The sequence below is a fragment of the Psammomys obesus genome, unplaced genomic scaffold, assembly GCF_907164565.1.
Source record: "Psammomys obesus unplaced genomic scaffold, mPsaObe1.curated_primary_1811, whole genome shotgun sequence".
NCBI lineage: Eukaryota > Metazoa > Chordata > Mammalia > Rodentia > Muridae > Psammomys > Psammomys obesus.
Window position 1 is genome coordinate 2,301,247 of NW_026592439.1, and position 23,246 is coordinate 2,324,492.

Genomic DNA, 23,246 nt, shown 5'->3' on the forward strand with positions numbered 1-23,246 from the left:
TGTCTGTATTTCACCTAATTTCACTCTGTAATTGGAGGTAAGATTCCTTATATTTGTGAACAGTACCATGTACTCTGAAAATTCACTTCTGGAAATTTTTATTTCAAATGACTATACTCTATAATACTCACATTTACTCAGGGGGGAAAAAACATAGAAAGGATTTCACCCTTCCTGAGGACATTTGTCTTGAAAACTGCATTCCACTTGGATTTCAGCCTCCACCTGCTCTTTATTGATAACTTGATTTCTCTGAGGTTGATACAGTCTGTTCCTCTATGAACAAGCTTTGTTTTTAAATACCATACCCAAGGTATAAATGAAAATAATTAATGAAGCATATTTACCCTACTCTGCTCTGCAACCTACTTTTAAAGCAACTAATGAACAGAAGAAACTTGCAGAAATACCCGAGTCAGATAAAAAGTTTTCTTTTTCTTCAAAGTATAAGCACCATAAAAATCAAAATATGCAATTAAAATACAAAAATGTAGAAAGAATAAGGTTAAAAATATCATTTCCTAGAGCAAAGAGCTGGTTTTTATCTGTTGTATGAACTTTTTCTGTTGGAACTGGATCTTATTTCTATAAACATGAGTGGTGTCCAAGTCTCCATACAGAGAATTTCATGCAGTTTCATAACTGAAGAAGGGCTGAGTGGTCGTTTCACCGTTCTTAGCTTTGATGACCTTGAAGAAGAAAGTGATGACATCAGATCAGTTCTGATGAAGCTGGTCCCACACTTTGCTCATGTACTCACACTATCTTGCTTATATGAGCCACTTCTATATTTTTCACCATCACTTGCTTTCTTTAGTGATTTTCTGTTCATGTGGCCAGATTTTATTCTTTGGCTTGAGACTGTAAGATGAGTTTTTTACTCAAAACCAGCAGGTGTGAAGGTTGGAGAGCGTGAAATATAAAACAATGTGAGAGGTGTAATACCTAATGACAAGGTTTGAGTGGAGTGTTCCCATTGGGCAGGAGAGCAGGCAGAATGTATAAAATGCATGTGTATTACGTGCCTTAAGTACAGCTGCTGTGGAAGGCTTTAGAATGTTGACTGATGTCCTGAGAACTGGGGGTCTCTAAGTACATCAGTGTGTGACTCAGGAGTCAGTCTCCGTATATCATTTATTTGTACAATAATCTTAGCCTTGTTTTAATATACGATGAATCCTGCCTGGATGTGTGTGTCAGTGTGACAAGAGTAGGGATTCTGATATCTTTGTGGCCTGATTTGCTCCAGGCATCCTTGGAAGCTTATACATCCTGTGAGTTCTGCTTATGATTCTCAGTGATGGGCATTATTTCTGTGCTATTGATGAGGACTATTAGTTTCTTCACGTCATTAGTCAATTTGGAAAAAAACAAACAGACCAACAAACCACAGAGCCAGTTTTGAAACAAGTATCTTAATCAAAGATACTTTGTTATTGGATAATCTCTCTGCTTTAGTAAGTGCAGTACTTTTGTTACTTAACTTGGGATAAAACAGCTGACTATTTTAGATCTGGGCTGGCTTAGAACTCACTGTGTGAACCAAGCTAGCCTCCAACTCACAGAGATCCACCTACTTCAGTCTCTTGATTTTTCGGGATTAAAGGTCTGAACTGCCATAACATATAGCATTTGAGAATATTTCTGAATTTTCTTTCTCTTCTATATATAAAGTTATCATATTTTTAAAAGATGGAAAGGAAAAGTTTACATATATTAACTGGAAAACTTGTTTTCCTTCCATCTCTTGAATTTTCTATGATGTACAGGAAGCTAAGTTTCAGTACGATATTAAACGCATGATTCTTGGGAAGGTGGATGTTCCCCTAGAGAACAAACCTGCATGTCACTGTATCTTGTTGACCTCAGCTGTACTTTATCTTCATCTGAGATCAGTTCAAAGCACATGAGTCTAAGCTTATTTCCTGGATTACAATCAACACTAGTCAGTCGTCCATAGACCATCACCTCCATCACCCCTGTATTATCTTCTATTTCGTAGCAAATGCGGTTCTCCATTTCATCTTTCTGTAAAAGAAATTAATACGAATCTTCTGAGAAATGGCCAGACATTGTCACAACTTTGAGAAGCAAAGGGTGTCCACAGAATCTTGATGCTGACAAGAAAAATGGAGCCGTAGGTTGAGAGATGGGTCAGCAAAACAACTTCAGATATTCTGGCTCACAAATCCTTATTTGTAAACCCTTTTTCAAGCTTTTCTTTTTATAGACTGTGATGGCTAATGTTGGTTGTCAGCATGACTACATCAGAAATTAACTGACACCCAAGAAGCTGGACACATAGGTGAGAGATTATTCTTGACTACATCATTTGAATGGAAAGACTAACTCTAATTCAGATTATTTGAGGTTAGGAGAAATGTTTCAAATTTGAGTCAAACCTCCTGGTGAAAATGTACAGAAACGAACCTGGAGGAAGTAAGCTTTTGCTTTTTGCCTATTTGTCCTCACTCTCATAGGCAATTTCATCTACTCTGCTGTGAAGGCATCCCTTTTCTGTTATCAGAGCCTACTTATCTGGGGTTCCAATGTATATTGAAGACCAGCTGGGAAATCCAGCCTAATAGACTGAACAACTATCAGATTCTTGGCCTTTCTTTTGGGAGACAGCCTTTATTGGAGCAGCCAAACCACAGCCTGTAAGCTGCTTTACTATCTTTTCTTAGTATGTATAGATTCATTTTATCAGATTTATTCTTTTATAGAACACTTATTAATATTTAAACTATATTTTTCTAGAAAAAAATAAATTTTTACTGCTTTATCAGTAGAGGTTAGATATTTTTTTAAGGAGTCTACATGAAAAAAGCAAAACCTGTATATTTCTCATGTAATTTCCAACAACTAAGAAAAAAAGCCACATTGGTTGCTGTGTAGGAAAAAGACTGTTCTGAGTCCTCATTGAATGATACATACATTTCTTAACCCCTGTTGTTTAGTTTGTATCCTGCTCACTTAACTTGTGAATTCTATAACCACTGTACCTTCTCAGTCATTTAAATTGACTGCACAGAAACAGCTCGGATAAAAACCAAATGCAAACACATGAAATGTGTGAGTGTATGCTTTGAAGAAGCATTTACGTCTGTTAATCACAGGTAACTAGGACTTAAAGACACATCCCAAGTCCAAGAATTTCTCAAATTCTATTCCATTTCATTGTTTCTATTTATAAATCTAAGAGATTAAACTGCGTTTCTGTCTGTTAAGTTCTTTCTCCTGTCATTTAAAGCAGAGGCAATTCCCTCAATTATCTCTTTGGTGGAAAGTAAAGAAGAGAAGAAAGGGAACCCTTTAGTGATGAGGTGATCAGAATCCAACTTTCTGGAACATATGCATTCTAGGGCAGAATAGTTCATTTTGGTTTGTATTCTGGTTGTTACAACCTGTATCATGTCTTAGGAAGTCAACTCTTAAATTTTCCATCAAACTTTTACTAATGTAGGAGGTGAAGAACTCAAAGAAACAAAATCTTAATGATACAAGTGTTGATGTAATGGCACAGGTCTATGAATGAGTTGCAAAAAAATAAATGGTATTGCTTAGAAAATGTCACAGTTTCTTAGCAAATCTCTTTCTACAGCAATTTTTACCATGATTACTCAGTTTCTGACAGTGATCAAGTAGGACTTGAATTCTGGTATGCAGTAAATTGACCGATACCATCTACTAAAATAAGACTGAAAATTTGAGATTGCAGAAGAAATTTTACAAAATAATGCAATGGCTTACCTTAGTTACCTTAAACACTCCAAACACAAATATTCCTCTTCTTTTTGAGCAAAGATACTCAATTTTAGGTGTTGCATTGGCCCTTTGCCTCAGTGAAGGTGGGATATGCATTGATTGACTATCATTTACCTTCGACACACTGGATGCCTTGTGTATAATTATGAACCCGTTTTGACCAACATAGTCTGAGATAGTAATGATCTTGCTTGGGATGAAATTATCCTTCAGAACAATATCAAACACCTTCACTCTAAAAAATTCAGTCTCTGTAGCCACTGTGGCATGGAACATCCATTCTTCTCTCGTGCCATATTTAAATGGTTTTGTTGCTTTTAACACCATCACATGTTTGGGACCTTGTTGGTGACCATCTACCTCAGAAGGTTCTCTAGGTACAGTCTTCAGTCTTTGTTTCTGCATGGAAAGTACACAGCAAAAATGGCACAATTAAGACAGTTAATTGTGAGTGAGAAAAAATCAGCACAATAGCTGCCATGGTATAACATAATTCATGGAAGAAATGGAGATTTAGGTAATAGTTTCAGCTTGTACCAATCATACTTAGAAGAGAAGTCAGTTATATGTGCATTTCTTTAGTGCTGGCAAACAAAGCCAAGGTCACTTACATAGTAACTCACAATGTGACAGCAACACCTGGTTAATAACGCACAGGACTTAAAGAACACTATACTATGTCAGAGGCCGTCCCTCTTCCCATTACTATGGAACCCACTTGGACACTGAACTGCCATGGGCTACATCTGTGCAGGGGTTCTAGGTTATCTCCATGCATGGTCCTTGGTTGGAGTATCAGTCTCTGGGAAGACCCCTGTGTTCAGATTTTCTGGTTCTGTTGCTCTCCTTGTGGAGTTCCTGTCCTCCAGCTCTTGCTATTTCCCACTTCTTTCATAAGATTCCATGCACTCTGCCCAACAGTTGGCCATCAGGCTCAGCATCTGCTTTGATAGTCTGCAGGGCAGAGGCTTTCAGAGGCCCTCTGTGGCAGGTTCCTAGGTTGTTTCCTATTTTCTTCTTCTTCTGATGTCCATCCTCTTTGCCTTTTGGGATGGGGATTGAGGGTTTTAGTCAGGGTCCTTTCTCTTGCTTAGTTTCTTTAGATGTACAGATTTTAGTGGGTTTATCCTATGTTGTATGTCTATATGAGTGAATATATACCATGTATGTCTTTTTGCTTCTGGGACAACTCACTCAGGATGATCCTTTCCAGGTCCCACCATTTACCTGCAAATTTCATGATTTCCTTATTTTTCATTGCTGAGTTATACTCTGCTCTTTGATCACCTCCCCCTGAGGGGGGAGCAGCCTCACCAGGCCACAGAAGATGACAATGCAGCCACTTCTGACGAGAACTGATAAACTAAGATCAGAAAGAAGAAGAGGACCTCCCCTATCAGTGGACTTGGGGAGGGGCATGTGTGAAGAAGGGGGAGGGAGGGTAGGATCAGGAGGGGAGGAGGGAGGGGCTTATGGGGGATACAAAGTGAATAAAATGTAATTAATAAAAGTTAAATAAAAAATTAAAAAAAAGAACACTATACACAGGTGTTTTCAGTATGCTTTGCAGGTACAGAGAAGACTGGAAACAGCCTAAAGCCAAATCACAGAGGGTTATCTTTATAAACTATTCATGCAGTGTTTCGGATAATAAGATCACTTACATGTATTTAGGTTTCTTGGTTAGCAGCTCAACATATATTAAACATGTTAAATATTTTAAAAATTGTTTCTCTTGAGCCTGATTGTAAGAATGTTTGCATGTGTGTGAGTGGAGAACAGATACACCTTGTGTGAGAAAGGTTTTTTTTTTCTTGTTCACTGCTGTGTATGCCAGGGTAGCTGACCTGCCAGCTACTGGGAAATCGTGTGTGTCTGCTTCTGACTTCCCCATTGGTGCACACTCTGATTATAGACATTGCGACAGTGTCTGGATTTTACTTGGTGTGCTGTTTGTTTTTGTTAACTTGATACACAAACTAGAATTAGCAGAAAGAGGGAATCTAGACTGAGAAATTGCCTCCATTAGATTAGTTTGGTGACCTGGGTATAGGGCATTTTGTTGTTATTATTAAAGATGGGTGTCGAGAGACTTCCAGCAGCCTCGAGGTCTGCCAAGGTCCCTCTGCATTCCATGCTCCAGGAGTACTCCACACCCCAGGACACAGGGCCCATTTCCCAGGCCCTACCCCCAACTGGAACCCCAGTGACCAGCACCCATCAAGGAGTAGCAGGTGAGAAGCCTCCCCCAACTCCTGGCCTGCCAGAGCCCACCAGCAGTGGCAAGTCTGCTCAGGGCCCTCTGTGCCCCACATCCCAGCTCCCAGGCTCATGCCATTTCCTGGTCCCCACCTCCACTTGCAACCCTGGAGACTGGAAGCCATTAGAGAGTAGCAGAGACTGACAGCCATCAGAACTTACTAACTCTCCCTGTATACCCCTAGCCCTACTGCCACCCAGGAAAACCAGAGGACTTCTGCCAAGTGAGAACACTAGCTCTACCTATAACCTCAGAGACCTACTACCCTCAGGCACCACTAGGCCTGCTAACGGCAAAGACAACCAGCAAAGTGGCTAAATATAGAATCAACTAAAAAAAAATTAGTAGCCCTTCTTTATACAAGCAATAAATAGGCTAAGAAAGAAATAGGGAATCAACAGCCCTCACAATAGCCACAAATAATATAAAATATCTTGGTATAATGCTAACCAAGCAAGTGAAATAATTGTATGACAAGAACTTCAAGCCCTTGAAGAAAGAAATTGAAGAAGATATCAAATGATGGAAAGATCTCCCATGCTCATGGATCGGTAGTATTAACGTAGTAAAAATGGTTATCCTGCCAGAAACCATCTACAAATTCACTGCAGTCCTCATCAAAATTTCAATATAATTCTTTACAGACCTTGAAAGAGCAATTCTCAGCTTAATATGAAAGAAAAGACCCAGGAGAGCTAAAACAATTCTGTATAAGAAAAAAAAAAAAAAAAAAAAAAAAACTTCTGGAGATATCACCGTCCCTAATTTCAAGCTATACTACAGAGAAATAGTAATATAAACTGCATAGTATTGGCAGAAAAGCAGATAGGCTGATCAATGGAATAGAATCAAAGACCCAGAAATAAACCCACACACCTATGGACATTTAATTTTTGACAAAGAATCCAAAACCATATGATGGAATAAATAAAGTGTCTTCAACAAATGGTGATGGTCTAACTGGATGTCTATGTGGACAATAATGCAAATAGGTCCATATTTATCACCCTACACAAAACTCAAGTTCAAGTTGATTAAAGATCTCAGTATAAAACTGGATACACAAGAGAAAGTAGGAAAAAGCCTGGAACTCATTGGCATAGGAGCCAACTTCTTCAGAGAACAACAACAGCTCAGGCTCTAAGATCAGCAATTAATGAAAAGGACCTCATGAAACTGAAAAGTTTCTGTAAGGCAAAAGACACTGGCAATAGAACAAACAGCTGCCTACAGACTGGGAAGAGATCTTCACCAACGCTACACCTGAGTGAGAGCTAATATACAAAATGTATGAAGAACTTAAGAAATTAAACATCAGCAAAACAAATAACCAATTGAAATGGGATACGCAACTAAACAGAGAATTCTCAAAAGAGGAAACTCTAATGGCTGAGAATCACTTATCAAAATCTTCAAAGTCCTTTGTCATCAGGGAAATACAAACTCTGAGATTACATGTTACACTCATCAAAATGGCTAAGGTCAAAAACTCAAGTGACAGCATCTGTTGGGTCAAGGGGAACACTCTTTCATATTGCTGGTGGGAGTGCAAACTTGTACAACCAGTTTGGAAATCAATCTGGAGGTTTCTTAGAAAATTGGGAATAGCTCTACCTAGAGACTCAGCTGTGCCACTCCGGGGCATATACCCAAAAGATGCTCCACCATGACACAAGGATCATTGTTCAAGTATGTTCATAGCAGCTTTATTTGTAATAGCCAGAAACTGGAAACAACCCAGATGTCCCTCAACTAAAGAATTCTGAAAAATACATTTACACAATGTAATACTACTCAGCTATTAAAAACAAGGAAATCATGAAATCTGTAGGCAAATGAATGGAACTAGAAAAGATACTCTGAGTGAGGTAACCCCGATCTGGAAAGACACATTTGGTATGTACTCAACTATAAGCTGATATTAGCTATATTATACACGATAACCATACTACAATCCACAGACTCAAAGAAGCTAAGTAACAAGGAGGGCCCGTGGGAGGATACTTGAATTCCACCCAAACGGGGAAATAGAATGGATGTTGAAAGTGGACAGGAACCCCTAAAGAAAACCAACAGTATCAACTAGCCTGGGCTCATAGAGGCTCACAGAGACTGAGGCACCAAGCAAAGAGCATGCATAGGCTGGACCTAGGCCCCCTACACACGTGACTGATGGGCAGCTTGGTCTTCATGTGGATCCCCGAGCAACAAGGGGAGCATGGGTCATATCTGACATGGACTCAGTTGCCTATTTCTGGATCACTTGCCCCTAGCTGGGCTGCCTTGTCTGGCTGCAATAGACTAGGATATACTCAGTCCTTATGCAACTAGATGGCCTGGGTTGGGTTTATAAGTGCTTGTGTACATGCATGCATATGCGTGTATGTGTGTGTGTTTCCCTTTTTTGAAGGAGTGAGTTGAAGGGAGAAATTGTGAGAGGGATAGGACTGGGAAGAGAGGAGGGAGGAGGCTGTGATCAGGATGTAAAATGAATAAATGAATAAATCAACTAAGTATGATTGATGTGGGAAGACATAGCTCTCTGTGGGTGGTGCCACCTGAGGCAGGTGTTCCTATATTATGTAAAAAATCAACCTGAGCAAGCTAGGGAGAGCAAGCCAGTAAGCAGTATTCTTTTATAATCTCTGTTTGAGTTCCTGCCTTGAGTTTCTGTCTTAACGTCCCTGAATGAGGGAAACTTAAGGTAAAACAAACTCCTTCCCAACTTGCTTTTGTTCAGAATGCTTCATCACAGTAACAGAAAGACAGCTAGAGCTGGGATTAATGAGGTTTTCCAAGATTGTGATAACCTCTCATTTTTTGTGAAAACAGAAAATTACCTTGGCTGGTATTGCTGCAGATACTCCAGGAGCCTGGGCACTGCTGGATGCTCTTGCTGGAGACTCTCGAGGGCTTAGGAACCTGACGATTGATGCTGCTGAAGACACTTGTGGTTTCTGGACCCTGTGGCGTGATGTTGCTGGGGCCCTGCTACAGGTTGGACCGCTGCTGGATGCTTTTATTGGAGACATCTGAGTGACTTGGTCCCTTCTTGAAACAGTTGGTAGAGATGACCGAGGAGTCTGGACAATACGATAAGGAGTTAGGAGGCATTTTAGAGGTCAGGTGGTTGTGGCTATTGTTGCTGATACCTGAGGCGTCTAGCAAACATGTAAGATGGTTCTGTAGGCCCCTGAGGAACTTGCAATAACAATTCAATAACACTTCAGTATTTCAGTATTTCTGGAGGCATCTGTTTGGGTTAAAGTCTTTTTAACTGAATGTTTAACAACTCTAATTAAATTAAACTACTGAGGATAATCTATTGATAACAAAATGATTTCATAATGGTGTGCCTTCCCGAGAAAAGATTTATTTTAACTGATATTTTGATATATGTATTTGATAATATGGTAAATGATTTAATCATATGTAGGGATTGTGGAGACTTCAGGCTATGTCAGTTTGCTTTCCCTTCTTTCAGTGATCAGCATCTTTTCCTCTCAATAACAGCTGATTTTCTTTCTTCCTTTTGTGTGTGTGTATGTGTGTGTGTGTGTGTGTGTGTGTGTGTGTGTATGTGTGTTTTGGACATTAAACCCAAAGTCTTGTGCATGACAAGCTATACTCTTCTTTCCTATTGTGCTTTATTCTGAACCCCCAGTCATGGTTTTTCCTGTTAGATGAAGCACAATAATTTTAGCACTAAGATCTCTGAGAACCAGTTGAGGTCCTCTGAACAGATGCTCAAAGGTGGGATTGTCCCACACAAGAGGGATCATTTCATTTACATAACACTTCTATGCATCTCTGTGGCCACAGAAGAGCAGCTCTGTCTTTACAATGCCCATGTTGAAGTCTAATATTCTTTAAAAGGCTTTGGAAACCCATGTCTTTAAACTGACAGCTATTTTAATAATACCTAAAAGAAAAATAATGATTTAGCCTGTTTTATATTCCTCTATTGTGCCTGTTCAGGCAGATGTGCCACTGTGCCCATGTGGAGGTCAGAAGACATCTGTGGGAGTTGGTTCTCTTGGTCTGTCATGTGGGATCTGAGAATTAAGCATAGGTCATCAGCATGAGAGTAAGCACCTTTGCTGCTGAGCCACCTTGCTGGCCTGAGTAATGATTTTTTACTTTTTAATCTCCGTCATAGAGAATTACGTGACACAAGTTAAAGTACACGGTAGTTCAGACACATGAATGGCCAGTAAACCTAAAATTGGTTGCTCCAAATCTTGACCTTCACTAGGTCCTATGATCTAGACAGACAGACAAAGGATGTCTCAGTGCAGACTGGGGGAGACCTTAGCAGATTTTCCACTGGGAGCTTAGCCACCATACCTGTGAGTTGTTAGTACTCCTGCCTGATTCTGCTTCCAACTCTTCATTTGTAGTGGACATAGCTTGGGAAGTACTAGGTTCACCTTGACGGCGTCTTTTTACTTCAGTTTTGCTTTTCACAGCCTGTTTCCTATTAGCTGATATAGGAGAGAAAACACGGTATCAGGGATAGTGGTCCAAGACAGCTGGTGTCCATTTAGTCCTCTTTGCTCACAGCTCCTGTCTGTCTTACTGTGCTAGCATACCTATGCTTTAGAAATTCCAAAAGTACCAAATTGGCCTAAAGTACCAAGCCAGGCACAAAACAGCCTTGTTTTCTCCAGGTGCAATAAGCTCAGTTTTTCCATCCTGAGGACTTTTATGTCCACCAGTCAAGCCCTGCTCAAACCTTCTTATCCTATAGTCTATTTTGAAGAATTTAAAGTTAAGACCAGGGAAATGTTTCAGTGTATAAAGCCCTTGATCTTCAAGCATGGAAACCCAAATTCAGGTATCTGGTGACAACTAAAAGGTATCCATCTAGCTGGGCATGCTGGCGCGTGCCCTTAATCACACTCAGGAAGCAGAGGCAGGTGGATCTCTGTGAGTTCAAGGCCAGCCTGGTCTACACGCTGAGTTCCAGGACCGGTACACAGAGAAACCCTGTCTTGAAAAAAAAAAAAGAAATGTCCATCTAGAACTCCCAGACTGAGCAGGAATATGTAGCCATAGTCTAGCTTACCTGTTTAGCTGAAAACGAGAGCCTTATTTTTCAAGAAGAGACATTTTCTCACAAACAGCATAGAGTATAATAGGGAAAGACATCCAGTGATGTCCACTGGCCTCCACGTGCTTCCATGATCATCTGTAGATGATCACTATAAGTTAGAGAGTCAGTGAAAGAAATGATCTGATTTGGGATATGACAAAGTGGTGAAATGTGCTTTGACTTCCTACATTTTGTTTCTGTTTGGTTTTATCTATTAATTTGTTTATTGCTTATTTGTTCGTTTGTTTTGATATAGAGTCTAGCTTTATAGACCAGGCTGTTCTTAAACTGAATATCTCCCTGTTTTAGTCTCCTTAGTGATGGGACCACAAATGTGACTCGCCATGCTCAAATTAGTCATGCTTTTGTTTGTTTGTTTGTTTTAAAGACTGGTGACTTTATAAATCAAACTTCTTATCTCTGAGAGGGAGGCTTTCACTCAGTTATTGACTACATTTTGTTTCGGAGACTAGATAATGTTGAGTGACTTAGCAGAACACTAACTAATTTAAATATTTAAAAATAAAATCTCCCTAACTTTATTTTATAAACTTCTCATCTTTCTAGAGCAGTGGAAGGTCTCATCTCTTTCAATTAGCTTATGCGTTTTTATTTTCTTTAATGACCCCAAAGATACCCAACCCCAAGAGCAGCAGAATTCTTTGTAAGAAGGAAGTTTTGTGAATTGTCAATTTTTGACATCCGAAATGCCAACCTATCGATCCTGAGGCACATACTATGAAAGGCCATGTTAGCTATGATCACTGTATAGAGGGAGCATGCATTTGGAGAAGTTGAAGGAAGTATGGGTATCCAGGGCTCTCCGCTGTTACCTTTTGCCTTCTCTTTTTTGAGTTCACTGGCAAGGTCTCCAAGTCCTGGCATCTCTTTATACAGTTCTATCAGTTGGTCCAGTCCAGCATCTTCTGGAAACTTGTCCTCCATCAAGTCAGCAATGTTAACTCTGTCATAGTCATCTTGCATATTTTTATTTAGCTTCAGTTCCTTGCTCAACAAGGACTTAACCATTCTAAAATCATGATCTCTAATACGACTTAATCCTATCAGAAGAACAATTTTCTTGTATTCATTCACCATCTCTCAAATTATCGGTGAACCTAAATGAGAATGATAACATACATAATTATACACATTAACAGACAATTTTAAAAACAAGACATACCTAGATGAATGAATGACCTATGCCATAGAGTCCTTAGTTGTGTTTATGAGAAAGCGATTTAATTATTAAATGTGCTACTTTGCAAAATGAGTGTGGAAGTAATCCATTAACAGACAACTCTAAAATATTCTTCCCTGTTAATCACAGTATCTGAATTAGGTCTGTCCTGGTTTGTGGGAGAAGAAAGTAGAAATAAACAATTGCTGTAATGTTTAGAGGATGGGGTATTGTTAGTATTTTGGAACACAACCTGCTCCTGGGTTACCCAGCAACTTATGACGTCATCATGTGTTGCCCGCCAGGCGGCCACACCTGGAAGGCGTGGTTACCTTGCCCCTTAAAGGAACATCCCGACACGTGGACACGTGGTCGCTCTCTTACTCTTTCACTCTTCTTACTCTCTTGCTTTCTCTCTCTCTCTTGGGGCACCCCTTTCTCTCTGTCTCCCCATCATGTCCTGCCCCCTTCCCTGCATACCCACCTAATAAACCTCTTGCATAGAAGATCGGCTGACCAGCCTCATTTCTTTTAAAATTAATCGGGATATAAGTGTTGATTAGTCATTATTCCATTGCTGTGGAGAGACACTATGACCATAGCAACACTTATAAAAGAAAGCATTTAATTGGTGCTTGCTTACAGTTTCAGATGTTTAGTCTGTCATCATCATAGTGAGGAGTATGGCAGTATGCTGGGAGACATGAGCTGGAGAAAGAGCTGGGGGTTCTACATCTGGATCTGACTTGGGCTTTTTACCCTCAAAGCCCAACCTCAGCGAAATACTTCCTTCAACAAGGCCAAACCTAATCTAACAAGGCCACACCTCCTAATCCTTTCAAATGCCACTCCCTATCTACCAGGAATTCAAATCTGTGAATGGACCATTTTCATTCAAACCTTCAGATACATTGAAATCCTGAATCTTTTCCCTAATCCTCACTGATGGTGGAGCCTGTCTCTGAATTTATGACTCCTGTGGCTTCCTTACTCTTTTTACGCTCTAGGCTGGCGTGGCATATGTGCAAAGGGGCTGAATCCTCTCAACATATACATGAATATTGGTTGACTACAACACATGGCCCATGCTGGGGGCACTGGCACTTGCTTAGTTGGTTCTAAACATCTCTTATTGTTATTTTTTTTTCTAAACATCTCTTATTGTTATTTTTTTTTTTCCTGTTGAATCCTCTCCTCAGGGTCCTCATGCCCATGTGCTGGGAACTCTGCTAAACATCTACATACTAACTAGAGTTGGGTCACAGTATTTATTGGGTAGGATTATGTCAATAGTTGCTTGCTGCTTGTTTTTTCTCCTTTATGTTTGATATAGCCTTTGGTATCATTAGTCGGTTTAATTTGTTCATAGAGTCATTTTTTTATATATAAACCATGATTAAACTTTGTTTAAATATTTCAAAAGTTCCTCAATATGTTTAAAACCTTACTCCTTAAAATACTCCGGGAGGCCTTGAATAACCAGTGTCATGGTATTTTTTTTCTTAATACCTAGTATGAGAAACTTGTGGGTATATGGCCTTCCTTCATTTGTCTTGCTTTGTGATGTAGCTAATTAGAGATTCATTGTCATTCTCATATTTCTTCTGTCTGTCTCCTATGATAATTTTAAATCGTAATTTCAAAATGATAATTTGTGTTTTCTGGAATGTTCCAAAATTCTTGAAAGAAAGTAGTTTCCTGAGTTTGGATGTGATTAGCTCTTTGTGTACTTTCAAATTATCTTAAATATATAAGTCCTGCAGATTAAGAATTGTGTTTTGTATAGCTCTTGTATAATTGGGATGCTGAATTTTCTGCATCTATTCACTACTTTCCTTTTGAGAGAAAAAAAAAAGGAACATATGGTTGAAAAGGCCCATAGAGTAAAGGAAAAATCTATCCAAAGACACAAAGCAGTTAAGATGATTAAAAATATCAAAGAAAGTGGGTGTTCTGTAAGCCTTCAGACAGGAAGACTTACTTATCTTAGGTTTTCTATTGCTGTGATAAAACATTGACCAAAAGCAACTTGGGGAAGAAAGAGTTCCAGCCACCAGGTTCTTGCCTTAAACATCCTATCCTGTTTCCTTTTAATTATAGAGTGGAGTAAGAAGTATAAGCGAGAATAAACTATTTCCTCCTCCTGTCGTAGAGATTGGCTGCTTGCTGGCTTGTTCAGCCTGCTTTCTTTTTTTTATTTTATTTATTTATTTTATTAATTACACTTTATTCATTTTGTATCCCCCCATAAGCCCCTCCCTCCTCCCCTCCTGGTCCCACCCTCCCCCCCTTTCTGCATGCATGCCCCTCCCCAAGTCCACTGATAGGGGAGGTCCTCCTGTCCTTCTTTCTGAACTTAGTCTATCAGTTCTCATCAGAAGTGTCAGCCTGCTTTTTTATAGCACCCAGAACCACCAGCCCAGGGATGGCACTGCTCACAGTGAGCTAGTTGCTCCAAGCAGCCATCAATCAAGAAAATGCTCCAAAGGCATGTCCACAGGTCAACCTGGCAGGGACATTTTCTCGGTCTAGGTTTACAAAATGATTATAGTTTGTGTCAAGTTGACATGAAACTTGCCAGCACAACCAGATCACCTGCAAAGATTCAAGGGCAAGATCAAAATTCCTTGTCTTGTCTTGTCTTGTCTTGTCTTGTCTTGTCTTGTCTTGTCTTGTCTTGTCTTGTCTTGTCTTCTCTTCTCTTCTCTTCTCTTTTCTCCTTCCTTCCTTCCTTTCTTTCTTTCTTCCTTTCTATTTATGCACTTTGTATCCCAGCTGCAGCCCCCACCCTCATCTCCTCCCAGTCTCACCCATACTCCCACTTCTCTTCCTAAGCACTTTTCCTAGTCCCTGGTAGGGGAGGATCTACTCCTTTTCTATATGACCCTAGCCTATCAGGTCTCATTAAAGCTGCCTGCATCATCTTCCTCTGTGGTGTGGCAATGCTGTATCCCCCAGGGGGAGGTGATAAAAGAGCAGGCCACTGAGTTCATGTCAGAGACAGCCCATGTACTCCTAATTAGGGAACCCACATGGAAACTGAGCAGCCTATGGGCTTCCTCTGAATTGGTCTAGGTCCTCTCTATGCATGGACCTCTCAACAGAGAAATATCGAATGGCAGAGAAGCACTGAAAGAAATGCTCAATGTCCTTAGCCATTCAGGAAATGCAAATCAAAACAACCCTGAGATTTTACCTCACGTCCATCAGAATGGCTAAGATAAAAATCTCAAGGGGTGATGCATGCTGGAGAGGTTGTGGGAACCCTCCTCCATTTGCTGCTGGGAATGTAAACTTGTACAACCACTTTGGAAATCAATCTGGTGCTTTCTCAGAAAATTAGGGATAGTGCTTCCTCAAGATCCAGCTATACCACATCTAGGCATATACCAAAAAGATGTACCACTTTTCAATAAGGACATTTGTTCAACTATGCTCATAGCAGCTTTATTTGTAATAGTCAGAATCTGGAAACAACCCATATGTCCCTCAACAGAGGAGTGGATACAGAAAGAGTGGTACATCTACACAGTGGAATACTACTCAGCAAGTAAAAACAAGGAAATCATGACATTTGCAGGCAAATGGTGGGAACTAGAAAAGATCATCCTGAGAGAGGTAACCCAGAAGCGGAAAGACACATATGGTATATTCTCACTTATAAGTGGATATTAGCCATATAATACAGGATAAACATACTAAAATCTATAGTCCTAAATAATCTAAACAACAAGAAATACCCTAGAAAAATGTTTAATCCTCATTCAGAAGGGCAAACAGGATAGACTTCAGAAGCAGGAGAAGACAAAGAACAGGACAGGAACCTTCCTCAGAGGACCTCTTAAAGACTATGCCCACCAGGGTATGGAAGTCAATACTCAGACTCAAAGCCAAACTTTGGACAGAGTGTTGGAAACCTAATGGAAGAAGGGGGAGATAGAAAGACCTGGAGGGGACAGGAATTCCACAAGGAGAACAACAGAGCCAAAAAACATCTGGTCCCATAGGAGCCTGCAGAGACTGATCCAAGGACCATGTGTGCAGAACTCATTTTCAACAGCAAACTTGCCTGAAACAAAAAAGTGTGTGAGTTGTGTATTCTACTGTTCCATGATGTCATAAACCATCTAAAAATACAAAGCTTTGATTTGTTTCATGGCTTAGGACAAAAAAAAAAAATCTCAAAATGATAATGATATGTGACAGGTCAAGAGGTAGGAGTACTTTGAATGCATTCCACTTACATGAAAACTATCCTGTTTTGTTGTTGAGGTGAGGTCCTTATTTGGCGGTAATGATCCCAATCTCAATGTCTTTTCCAGTAATATAATATTTAGGCAATAGGCATTAGTATCCATTTGCAGATGCTACATTCTGGATAGGATAATATATTCCAGATGATATAAAAAGGTACCGTCAACTTACCATGAATTAAAAAAAAAAAATGAACCAAAAACCTGCTAGTTTCTTAACCCAGATAAGATGATAAACAACACAGTTTTAAAAAATATATCATCTGATACTACCAGCCCTAGTAGTTTCAAAAGACAAAAACATAAAAAAGATATTAAAATTAACTGTGAGAAAGCAATAAGCAAAGTTGAAACTACCTCAGAGTAAGAACCAAGCAGAAACACAAACTTTTTTGGTCTTGCCTCTGCATTGTAAGTGAAGCCCTGTTCAAAGAGAAGAGGAATAGGAAGGGCAGCTGGCAGATAGAGTGAAGAAAAATATATAATGGTTTACTAAATGGTTTCATCTTAAACTGTAAGACATAAGTTATAAAGAAAAGACAAGGAGAAGACTACAAAAGTATCACAAATGAAATAACCTTGGCAGGAGCAAGGAAAAAGAAATAAAAGAAGGCATTGGTCATCTGACTGAATATAAATGCCATAATCAGTCAGGCAAAAGCTTTGTTGAACATTACAGATGTATTCACTATCCTTTCTGTTTTTCTCTTGTACCTCTTTTAAACACTACACACACACACACACACACACACACACACACACAATTTAAATCTAGGTTCTGTTATGCGAGAAAACATGGAATATTTGTATTTCTGAGCCTGGTTATGTTGCCTAACAATAACTTCTTATTCTATACATTATCCTGCAATGTCATGTTATGTTTTCTTTTTCCTAATGTTTAAAATTCCATTCTGTATACTGACCACACTTTCTATCTCTTCATGAGATGGTCGTCCATCTCAGCTGGTTCAATTTTCTGGTAACTGTGAATAGTGCATCAATGAACACGGGTGTGCAAGAATCTCTTCGATATGTTGACTTTGAGCCTTTTCAGTATAAGCCCAAGAATTGTATAGCTAGGTCCAACCGTAGGTCTATATTTAGGTTTTCAAGAAATCTCTCAGTGGCCAGTATTGTGAGATAAATCTGGAGTAAGTTCCTAGAAAACTTGTAATGGATAGATTTTACTGTGAATATGGGAGTCTGAAACATTTTATTTCTAAAGATCCAACTATTTGAACATTGTGAAAAGTATAAAGAACAGCCTATAATTCATCACAAAGATTTAATACTTAACATTTTACTGTATTTATTTCACCCATTCCTGTGTTTTTGTCTCTAACCATTTGAAGTCTAAGTACAGATATGATACTTAACTTGAAAATATTTTATCTTTCCACAAAGTATACTTTTTCCCATATAAGAATATCCCATTATTCATTCCAACCCAAACAACATTAGTGCTCTATAACAATTAACACCTAATTCATTAGCGCTACTATAATTCAATAGCAAGCCTCCACCCTAAAGGGCTGCTGTGTTGCAGGCATATTAGTGGCCATTAGTGACACTATTGAGAACTGTTTGGCCCATGAGATTTCTAATCCCATAAGTGTGGATGAGTTCAGAGCTGAAGATGGGAAGAAGGGCTTAGTTGGAAGAAGCTTCTCAAAGCATGTCTTGATCCTGGCTCTTTTCTTTCCTTTATTTCTTACTGACTGTAAGAAGGTCAGCAACTGTACTCCACGACGTGGCCCTGTACCTCATCATGGCTCGGAACTGTAGACTAAAACCTCTGAAACTGTGAGCTTAAACAAAAGTTTCCCCATTAAGCTATTTATATCAGGTATTTTGCCAAGGTAAATAAAATCTAAAACAGTGGGGAAAAAAAAGCTTTGTTAAATTTTATTGAAGATATGTAGCTATTGTTAAGTCAATGATAACCAAGCTATAATCTGTAGAACCGCAGAGGGTAGGTATAGAGTAAAGGACTAGAGCTGTGCTTCTCAACCTTCCTAATGCTGTGACCTTTTATTTCAGTTCCTCATGGGGTGACACCAAACATAACATTATTTTGTTGCTACCTCATAACTGTAATTTTACTGCTGTGACGAACTGTAAGTACCTGATATGCAGGATATCTGATATGCAACCCCTTTGAAAGGTTCATTTGAAACCCCACAGGTTGATAAACACTGGACTAAGTGAAGAGATTGACCTCCTTAGGAATTGAAAATTGAAGAGATAGTTATGGATGAATTGGGGGCTGGGAAAGGAAGATCAATTGGGGAGAGAGGAGAAGAAGTTGTGGAAGTGAATATGGGGAGAGACATATAAAATTTAGGGCAATTTAAGGGGTAATATAGAAAATTTATACAATAGAAAAGCCATATATATATATATATATATATATATATATATACATATATATACACATATATACACACACAAACATATATATATATACATATATATGTGTATATATATATATACATATATATATTTGAAGCTAATCTAAATGGATTTGAAAAATAATGGAAGAGACTGAATCTCAACTGGCCATTTCATGTCACCAAAGGAAGCTTCCGCAACTGGGATTGGGTTACATTTAATTGAATTGTTGCCCTAAGAGCCCCCACAGGAATTCCAAAACAACCCAGGCTAGTCCCGTGACTTTAGTTTGGTCTCCATAAACTGAGAGCTAGGCCTCATTGCAAAAGACAGCACTGTCACCTCTCATTGACCATGGAAATGTTCTAGCTGGTGCCTGGGTAAAACCTCACCCTAATTGCTAACCTCTTTGGTACAGGAAGGTAGTTGGCACAAGACCAAAAAAGAAACAGAAACTTGAACCCAGCTACAAACCCTTCAATCTACAGTGATATATTGCCTGAAAGATATGCTAGGGCAATGGTAGCACAAAACTTATGAGAGTAGCCAACCAATACCTGATTTGACTTAAGGCTCCCTCCCGGCGATAAAATCCGTACCTGACACTGCTTGGGTGACCAAAAATGAAACACTAAATAACCCAGGTACCCAGGGGAAAGCCGGATAATATTGGTCTAAAAAAAAGGAAGAAAAGTGTAATCATGAAATGACTCTTAATGATATTCTGCTATAGTCATAGATTCGTGCCTTGTTCAGCCATTGTCACAGAAATCTCCTCGTGTGGCAGATGGAAACAAATATATAGGCCCACAGCTAGATATTATGCAGAAAACAAGAAACATTGGAATATCCAGTCCTCCAAGGAATGTCTCCATGAAAGCCCTTCCCTTACAGCTCAGGGAACTCTGCAGAAGACGAGGAAGAAATAGTATAAGAATCATAGACACCAAGAAAACAAGGCCTTTGCAACCAACCTGAGCAATGCGTATATGAACTCACAGAGGCTGAAGCAGCCTGCACGGGTTTCCATTAGATCATTTGCTTACATTATGGCTTCCAGTTTAATGTTATTATGGAATCCTCGAGTGTGCAAGTGATTGGGTCTCTGATTCTTATGCCTTCTTTTGGGCTTTTCTGTTTTTTGCCTTGTCCAAATTTGATGGGATACTTTTTGTTTTACCTTACAGTATTTAATTTTGTTGTATTTTTTTTAAATGGATGAAAACCTAGCCAGTAGAGTAAGGTTAACAATTGACCTGTCATTTACACCTGCTGGGAGAGAGAAAAATCAATGGAGTGACTACACGGGGAATATCAGCCACTCCAAGGCAGGCCTCATGTTCAGGAGTAGTTGACCAACGTATAATATATAATGGACTTTCTTTTTTTTAATTTTGTGTGGGGTGGGGAGTGCATGCGTGGATGAGTGAGTGCATGCGTGCGTGCGTGCGTGCGTGTGTGTGTGTGTGTGTGTGTGTGTGTGTGAGAGAGAGAGAGAGAGAGTGTGTGTGTGTGTGTTTATTGTGTTTATTTATTAGAATTTGGTGGTTTGTTTTCTTTTTGAATGTTGTTTTATTTTATTTTCTTATTTGGAGGGGTTTGTTGTTTTATTGGGGTTTTATTCTTTCTGAGAAAGTTGGGTGTATAGGAAGAGAGAGAAGACTTTAAAGAACCCGGTAAGGAAAACAACAATAAAATATATTTAAATTTAAAATTATTTTAAATAATAAAATATAATATTAAAGAAAAAAGGTATATAACCATATGCTATTAATAAACATTTACCAGAGTTGGAAAGTTTAAATCAAATCATTTCATATTGTAACTAAAGAAAAGCCAGTTCACCAATATTAGATTTAAAATTGGTATCAAATATCACAAAATGATAATATTTTACTTGCTAGAAATACTTCATTTATCTACTAATAACAGTAAAGACCAGAATATCATAGTACCTTTAGAAATTTATCTCTTGATTGATAACTGAAAAAAAAAGGGACTATTTCTCACATGAACTCAATGGCTAGCTCCTCGATCCCCCCGCCCCCACGAGGGAGGAGCAGCCTTGCTAGGTCACAGAAGAGGACATTGCAGCCAGTCCTGAAGAGACCTGATAAGATAGGGTCAGATGGAAGGGGAGGAGGTCCTCCCCTATCAGTGGACTTGGAAAGGGGCAGGGAGGAGATGAGGGAGGGAGGGTGCAATTTGGAGGGAATGAGGAAGGGGGCTACAGCTGGGATACAAAGTAAATAACTTATGGTTAATATAAAAAATAAAAATTATTATATAAAAAGTAAAATCTGCAGTGATTTAGAAAATTTAATAATGTAATTGATAAACTGGTCCAATATTTATACAACTCTGAAATCAACATTTAAGAGCTTCTTTTCAAGTACATATGAAGTACTCTTCCATGGTACAAAGATTCTTCAAAACATTCTGTAGGTGTGCAAATACATGTATTGCTAATCAACTTTCCATCACTACCTTACATCTTATTATCAGAAAACCAAAAGGAAAGCACAACAGCCAAAACAATTAACTTTCAAGATGACACAAACTAACAATAGCTGAAATACCACCTTTACCACCTGATAGAAAAATGTGAAGAAGGAAACATAGAATCGAGGGAAGAGCAGTCCTGCTGGGCCACAGAGGAGGACTTTGCAGCCAGTCCAAGATACCTGATAAGCTAGGGTCAGATGAAAGGGGAGGAGCCCCCCCCCCCAATTCAGTGGACTTGGAAATGGGCAGGGAGAAGATGAGGGAGGGGGGGTGGGATTGGGAGGGAATGAGGGAGCAGAATACAGCTGGGATACAAAGTTAATAAACTGTAACTAATATTGAATAATAAAAATTTAATTAAAGAAAAAGAAAAGATAGAATCTGCTTGTAACATTGTTAAAACATCTGTGTTTAAATAGTAGGAATCTCAGAAACTTTCTATAGCACATGCCTATCTGTTATTACACTGTATAGTGCTAGGACATTAGACAATTCTAGTCCATGTCCAGAGGCAGTTTTCATTCGTGGTATTTTTTTCATGTCACTATCTTGCCTTTTTTCTAGTCCCTCACCCACAGCCCCAGGTAATCATGAGTTCCCCATCTGAGATAACGAAAGCCTTCATATTACCCACTTCTTCATTCAGACTTATTCTTAGAATGTTCATTAAACAATCTGAAACATGAAAATGCATTTTTCTTGGCTCTTTCCTCTGTGGTGAATAAAGATGTTGGCTATCTTTCTGAGCGAACAACCCGAGTCCAGCTACTGCAGGTTCATTGTTGAGTATAGCAGCCATCAGCTCTGCTGCCTCCTTCCCCAAGAAGTAGCAGCAAAGGTTTTCCCTGTTTTTATTATTTTCACAGAGGTAGCTAATATCTACAGAAAACAGGTAGAACTCACGTTAGTGAAAGTTTCTCCAGAGGTGTAAAGATTCTGAGATCGTCTACAGGGTAAGACTCAAAGCTTCTTTCCTCCTTCTGTTCTCCCTTTTCTTCTTCTTAGAGTGTGTTGGGCCAGAGGCAGTTGGTGTGTGTGTGTAAGAAGATAAGCTAATAAATCTCTTGGGAACCAGAGAATGTAATCTACAGAAATTCTAAGATTGGACTCACTACATAGACTGAGCCTTGCTGGGCGTGTCAGCCTGTGCTGTTTTGTGGGTAGAGGAATAGAAAAAACAGTGAGAAATTGAACCAAACAGTGTGCACAGCTTTCGATTTCCTCTGATACTCAAATGCAACTGTTTCTTCCTGTGTATCTTTCAGTTTCTGTAACAAGGTGGAGACAGTTACACTCCATTGTTGTTTTTTTTTTTTTTTTCCTTACAAATCCTATTAAGTACAAGATTCAAATTTAAGTGCTCTATATCCAAGAAACTTCCAAGTGAGTCATTAGGAATCTACTGATCTTACTACTTTGAATGGAATAATTGCAAAACATAGGTTGGGGCTGGAAAGCAGAGTATATCTTTATGTAAACATTAGGGTGATACAGACCAGATCTTACCTACTATATTCAGATAGATTTGGAACTGTTATTTCATCTTCATGGTATGGCATACAGAAAATATGTAAGTGAAATTCAGGTTAATTGTACTTACTGGTCCCTGCCCTTAACTATGATGAAAAAGACATACTTTGCTGTGGTATTTGTCTATTTTGTATATTTATACTACAACTACATAGACAGAGTTTACAAGAAACAGGAATTCATTCCTACAGTTCTGGAGGTTTGGAAACTATTTGATGATGCTTTGTGCTGTATACCTGTTAAGAGTGGTTGGGGCCTGGGTAG

At 39.0% G+C, this 23,246-nt stretch overlaps 1 protein-coding gene across 1 annotated transcript; it reads right to left on the reverse strand.

Annotated features, from left to right (window-relative positions):
* Window positions 1-626: 626 nt before the first annotated feature.
* Window positions 627-22,412, reverse strand: LOC129681361 (pyrin and HIN domain-containing protein 1-like). Its single transcript, XM_055613276.1, has 7 exons — window positions 22,356-22,412; window positions 11,957-12,241; window positions 10,376-10,512; window positions 8,869-9,111; window positions 3,754-4,167; window positions 1,840-2,028; window positions 627-689 (listed from the first exon to the last, which is right to left on the reverse strand). The coding sequence occupies exons 2-7, from the start codon at window positions 12,219-12,221 to the stop codon at window positions 627-629; spliced, it is 1,311 nt and encodes a 436-aa protein (XP_055469251.1). The 5' UTR covers window positions 12,222-12,241; window positions 22,356-22,412.
* Window positions 22,413-23,246: the final 834 nt, after the last annotated feature.

Bases quoted from the DNA above. Each gene is read 5' to 3' on its own strand.
- LOC129681361 (XM_055613276.1), bottom strand. From the start codon at position 12,221: ATGGTGAATGAATACAAGAAAATTGTTCTTCTGATAGGATTAAGTCGT. The intron at 10,513-11,956 runs GTAACAGCGGAG...CTCCTATATCAG, and splicing joins CAAAAAAGAGAAGGCAAAAG to CTAATAGGAAACAGGCTGTG. The intron at 690-1,839 runs GTTTGTTCTCTA...TTCTTCTTCAAG, and splicing joins CAAGATACAGTGACATGCAG to GTCATCAAAGCTAAGAACGG.